This window comes from Sinocyclocheilus grahami, unplaced genomic scaffold, assembly GCF_001515645.1.
Source record: "Sinocyclocheilus grahami isolate Dianchi unplaced genomic scaffold, SAMN03320097.WGS_v1.1 scaffold1435.1, whole genome shotgun sequence".
NCBI classification, from domain to species: domain Eukaryota; kingdom Metazoa; phylum Chordata; class Actinopteri; order Cypriniformes; family Cyprinidae; genus Sinocyclocheilus; species Sinocyclocheilus grahami.
The window spans coordinates 176,867-183,024 of NW_015506614.1; the positions used below are offsets into that span (position 1 = coordinate 176,867).

The window sequence follows — 6,158 nt, forward strand, 5'->3', positions numbered from 1 at the left end:
GTTTGTAGTATATAAGCAAATCATTATTATTGGTTATTGTCCAGCAGTTATCTGATTTCTAAGCCAATTAAAAGCTAGAAATTAGAGAAAAATTAAAGTTGACTATAGGCTACACTACCAGTCAAAAGTTTTTGAACAGTAAGATTGTTCATGTTTTTTAAAGAAGTTTATTTTATCTAAAGTACAGCAAAACAGTACAATTTTGAAATATATTTCAAATAACTGTTTTCTATTTGAATATATTTTAAAATGTAATTTATAGGGATTTAAAAGCTAAATGTTTTGCATCATTAATCCAGTCACACTATCCTTCAGAAATCATTCTGATATTCTGATTTGCTGCTCAAAAAACATTAATAATAATAATAATTAAAACAAGTTTCTTGAACAGCAAATCAGCATATTAGCATATTAGAATGGTGACACTGAAGACTGGAGTAATGATGCTGAAAATTCAGCTTTGATCACAGCAATCATTTAAAAATATATATTTTTTTTCAAGTGGTACTGCCCTGAAAGTACTGCTTATTAAAACAGCTGTTAAAACCGTCTGACCTGGAAGTGAACCTTGTAGCTGATGGTGGGCGCATTTTCCTCTCGTAGGTGCTGCGATCGCTGCATTAAGAGTGCCAGTAACTGAGCACGCTCAACTGAACCCAGCAAGAGCATCGACTCTGAGAGACACAATGAAATCAGACAGAAAGATCAGGAACAGTTCAGGTAAATACGCACATCGCATTTACTTCATATTAAAATGAGCTCTTCTGCTGGCTTGCAGTAAAATTGCATTCCAGGTGTGAACTGTACATGTCTAGAGTTTTAATATCTAACATTTCAAACAGGCTTTCGTTTCAAGAAAGGATTTTTTTTTTTAAATAGCACATTTTTCATGATTTTAAAAGCCTGAGCATCAAACCATGTTCATTTATTTAGCACTTTTCACAATACACACAGTTTCAAAGCAGCTCTACAGGGATTTTTCAAAATGATCAAAACAGTAAAAATATTTTAGCTGATTTATGAAAGTAATTATAAAATATATGCATGTAAAAATATTAAAATAAATTACATTAAATAAATCAATAACAAATTAAAATAAATGTAATTATTTTAATTTTTAATTACAATCAAAAGAAAGTAAGAAAATACAAAATTCTTATAAAAATGTCATGTTGATTTGATATGTCCCTTCAGCAGAGCATGTCTCATGAATATTAATTAGGTTACATGTATAGACAGTCCCTAGCAATGTCCACATGATCTTATCTAATATTCATAAGTTAAGCCATTGTCACATGATAACACAACCAGCTCCAACACAACAGTCGGTAGGAAATTAGTGTGTATCGTGTGTGTGTGTGTTTGTACCTGCAGACTTCACCAATGGCAGCATTTTCAGATTTCCTGAGCGTAGAATGTTGAATATGTCTCGGTAGGTGGAGTTCAGTGTGATATAACAAACTTCTCTTTTCATAAAGTCCTCCACATGAATAATATACTTACTACAGAAAGAGAAAGGTAATTGTGAGAAAGAGGTAATTGTAAAAAACCTTGATGCACACCAAAAAAAATGACTTCTTGTTTCAGACTAGCGGAGAGAAAACATCCAAAATACACTTTAAGTGTTTATTTTATTGCACTTTATCTATTTGCATCTGTAGATTAAGTGATGTGACATGTGGCCAAGTATGGTGACCCATACTCGGAATTAGTGCTCTGCATTTATCCCATCCAAAGTGCACACACACAGCAGTGAACAAACACACCGTGAACACACACCCGGAGCAGTGGACAGCCATTTATGCTGCGGCACCCGGGGAGCAGTTGGGGGTTCGGTGCCTTGCTCAAGGGCACCTCAGTCGTGGTATTGAAGGTGGAAGAGAGCGCTGTACATTCACTCCCCCCACCTACAATCCCCGCCGGTACAAGACTCGAACCCACAACCTTTGGGTTACGAGTCAGACTCTCTAACCATTACGCCACAACTATACATATCTCAGTTTAAAGAGATTTTTCTCCACATCAGCAGTACTTGCATACACCAAAACTTAGAGTTTTATTCCTATCTATATTCTGAAGGTTTTTATAGAGGGGTTTGTTCATATATCAGTTACATGGATTTATAGAGCTTTTTATTCATAAAAACGTGGAGAAAATGTATTTTTCTGGCTGTTGACAGTATTTTCTGATTTATGGAGTGATAAAAAGAGAAATCCAAAATCCCCTCTATAAAAACATTTAACTCTAATATGACAACAAAATCAAACAAGAATTTTGAACCTGGATTAATCCAAAATTCAGATTTATTTCCTGGAAATAAGTGCAAATTAGTGCATATTTAATTATATAATGCCTCATTTGTGTATTTAAACATAACATTTCATAAAACTTGTAATACAAAAATGTTTGTGGTTCTTAATGTAAAAAATCAACTGGGGAAGTATGGTGATTTGTTTCTATTTGTTAATTTTTTTTTGCCCTATTCACCTGGGGTGTCTTGCCTCAAATTCAATTATCAAATAAAATTTAACTGCCTTTCAATGTTGTCACACTTTTTGTTAAGTACTTGTAATGTGCATGCTGCAATATTTGTTTTAATGAGTTAAACCTGAGAATGCTGGGTAAACTGCAATCAAATATACTAATGCATACTAGCTATTTTAGTATTATGTGGGTCAAAGGCGAAAAAGGGTTTAAGCATAAAAACAATAAGTGTAATACTGTTTTAAATTGTTGTTGTTTTTCCCAAAATAAATGAAAACATTTTCTGTTTAATTTAATTGCAATTTTGGAAAATAAATATCATACATTTTTCCCTGATTTACAGAAGAGACCCACTAAAATGTAATTCAGTGTAACAATCTTGTCAGGCATATTTACAACAAAAATCAATTTATGACATATTAAAAGACTAATTACTTTCATCCCAAATACTAATTAGTTGTAATTTTACATTTTTAAAATTTGCCACTATCCTAGGTTTTGCCCATTTGTCAGTAAGAATGTTTTACTCATTTAAAACACAATCAAATTTAATATGCTCCCTTATTCTTTTATATATTTTAATATGTACACGTCAGAATAAGCATGCTGTTTGAATTTTTACATAAATATTGTGTTACACTGAATGACAATGTAACATTATTTCAACCAAAATTTGACGTTCTATTCTCCAAAAACTTGAAACCTTAAAAGTAGACACTTTACTTACATTTAATGTGCTTTCTATGGACATAAAATCACTTTTGTAAATTTATTTTGATGCGGACATCTTAACGTCTTTGACCCATGCACACTTTAAAAACATGACATTCTGTGCTAACCAAAATGCTTACAAAACCCCTAAAAATAGGTTGAAATGAACTGCTAAGAAAAGTTTTGGATGATTGAAATGTGAAATAGAAAGAAAAGATGAAATGTATGGATGAAGAGACTCACTCGCGGTGGCCCCAGCTGAGCATAGGCAGGTAAGGCAGTTTTTTTATGCGGATAACTGTGTCGTAGATGGACAGCTGAAGACTCTGAGAGACCATGTTGGCGAGAATCACAGAGATCAGGATGGGCAGACCGTAACTGATCTGACCTGTCAACTCCATCATGATCACACCGGTTGAGATCGTGTGAGTGACTCCTGCCGTTAACGCTGCCGCTCCTACACACAAGAGAGTGTTACTACTTATTAAAAGCTAAGTCAATGCTTAATTTCGGGACAGTATTCAGACATAATGGATGTGTGCACGGATGTGCATGCTTAGTTTCTCACCTACGACAGCATACACTCCGGGCACTATATGGTATACCTGTCCATCCATGTTAAATCCATCGGGAAACAACGTGGCCAAACCTTCACCCACCAAACGGCCAAACGCAGCACCTGAAACACACACGTATGCATTCCCTTTAATTTGAGAGTCATCATATGAAAAGATACTGTTAAAAATTACTGATTTAAAGGTCCGTTCACACCAAGAGTCATGACTTAAACCGCAGATCAAATGTTTGGAATAACTTTTGAGTTACTGAGTTAAGACTGTATTCATTTGAACAAAAATACAGTAAAAACAGCAATACTGTGAAATATTATTACAATTTAAAATAACTATTTTCTATGTGAATATATGTTAAAATGTAATCACATGATAACATGATCCTTCAGAAATCTTTCTAATATGCTGATTTGCTGCTCAAGAAACATCTCTGAATATAGCTGCAAGCAGCAATATATATATTTTAAGTGCGTATCAGCACTTTAAATGCTCCAGCTCATTAAAGTTGAGTGATTTCTGATTGGCCATTCATTTTTTATTGTTCGTCAGCTGGAAAATATCACTCTGAATGTCATTCCAATAATATCCTTCTTCTGTGTCGTTATTGTAATAGTTGTGGTGTGGACTGCACTATATAGAGATTTTTTAGGATTTTTTAAAACTTATGGTTTTAATTATCATTATAGTTATAATCCTTGGTGTGAACGCACCTTAAAAAGGTGGAAATGCTCCAAAAAATTATAATAATTTTTAGAGAAAACACACAAACACATACCAATAACAAAAATGGGAACGAAGGAACCACATGGTATAGGAAGGGTTATGGAAATAGCAGACATCCAGAACTACTTAACAGACAAAAGTAATGTTCATTAAAACACACACACACACACACACACATACACACACAATTGTTTGGTGCATTAAAAAAACAAGTCACAAATATTTTGTTTATATGAAAAGTTCAAGAAAAAACAGTTAGGCATTACATGAGGTCTTTAAAGCAAACAGATTTCTGAATAAGGAAGGGTTTAGTTACTTTAGCTATAGTTTGAGGACAAACTATGTGTCTGTGTTTATTTACCTTCATGATGACGAAGATGGAGAGAATGATGAAGACGTTAGCCTGCGGATGTTTCCAGGCGGCTAAGTGATCGTCATGATCAAAGTCTGCTATGATGCCATGATTTGACCAGGTACGATTGTCAAAAAATGAAATCAAGGAATTCCTTTGTGTAAGCTATAAATGGTGAGGAAATTATGTCATAAACAGGAAATGGTTCTATATAAACCAAAAACTTCTTTAGACTTTCATTTAAAAGAATAATACAGCCAAAAATTAACATTATCTGAAAATGTGCTCACCCTCAGTTCACCCAAGATCAGGATGAGTTTGTTTCTTCATCAGATTTGTAGAAATGTAGCACTGCATCAGTGTCTCAGCAATGGATGCTCTGCAGTGAATGGGTGCCGTCAGAATGAGAGCTGATAAAAACATCACAATAATCCACAGCACTCCAGTCCATCAGTTAACATCTGGAGAAGACAAAAGCTGAGACACATCCAACATTAAGATGTTTTTAACTAAGATATGAGTCTGTAATCCATAATAACGCTTCCTCCAGTGAAAAAGTGCATCTGCTGTTGTCTCTCACATTAAAATCCAGCCACATATGTGTTTAGAGCTGTTTAAACGCTGCTTGATCTGTGCAGATTTCTCTCCTGATTCACACCAGAACACTGACTCACTGGAGGAAGAGTTATTATGGATTATGGACTCAATGTATTTTAGTTAAAAACGTCTTAAGGTTGGATGTGTCTCAGCTTTTGTCTTCTCCAGATGTTAACTGATGGACTGGAGTGCTGTGGATTATTGTGATGTTTTTATCAGCTCTCATTCTGACGGCACCCATTCACTGCAGAGCATCCATTGCTGAGACACTGATGCAGTGCTACATTTCTACAAATCTGAATGAAGAAACAAACTCATCCTGATTCTGGATTGCCTGAGGGTGAGCACATTTACAGCTAATTTTAATTTAAGGGTGAACAATTACTTTAGAAACACTTTGGATTTCACGTTTCATTTAACTGCTAATTGTGCATTTACTGTATTTAGATAAGGCATGTTATTGTAGTGTATGACTGCATATGCTGCTAATGGAGCATTCCTCATTTTCAGTCACTGATTAATTAGAGAGAACCAGAGTCAGTGTATGAGAGAGAATTGAAGTTCCATTCTGTATTTTAGACGAATGTGTGTTGTTAAGAATGATTAATGAACGTCGCCTGTTTCTCTCATTAAGATTATTAACTGTTATGGATTTAACAAATTGGGAAACCAACACGTTTTGTGTAGAGTGTGTGTCTGTGCGTGTGTGTGTGTGTGTG

General features: G+C 34.5%; 1 protein-coding gene across 1 annotated transcript in view; it reads right to left on the reverse strand.

Moving 5' to 3' along the window:
• LOC107570266 (chloride channel protein 2-like) overlaps positions 1 to 6,158 on the reverse strand; it is a 26,254-nt gene that overhangs the window by 4,402 nt on the left and 15,694 nt on the right. Inside the window, exons 10-15 of the mRNA XM_016256476.1 lie at positions 4,852 to 5,007; positions 4,543 to 4,612; positions 3,764 to 3,874; positions 3,439 to 3,652; positions 1,369 to 1,502; positions 556 to 674 (exon numbers count right to left, since the gene is read on the reverse strand). Coding sequence (XP_016111962.1) covers positions 556 to 674; positions 1,369 to 1,502; positions 3,439 to 3,652; positions 3,764 to 3,874; positions 4,543 to 4,612; positions 4,852 to 5,007 — 804 coding nt within the window. The remainder of the gene's footprint in view (positions 1 to 555; positions 675 to 1,368; positions 1,503 to 3,438; positions 3,653 to 3,763; positions 3,875 to 4,542; positions 4,613 to 4,851; positions 5,008 to 6,158) is intronic.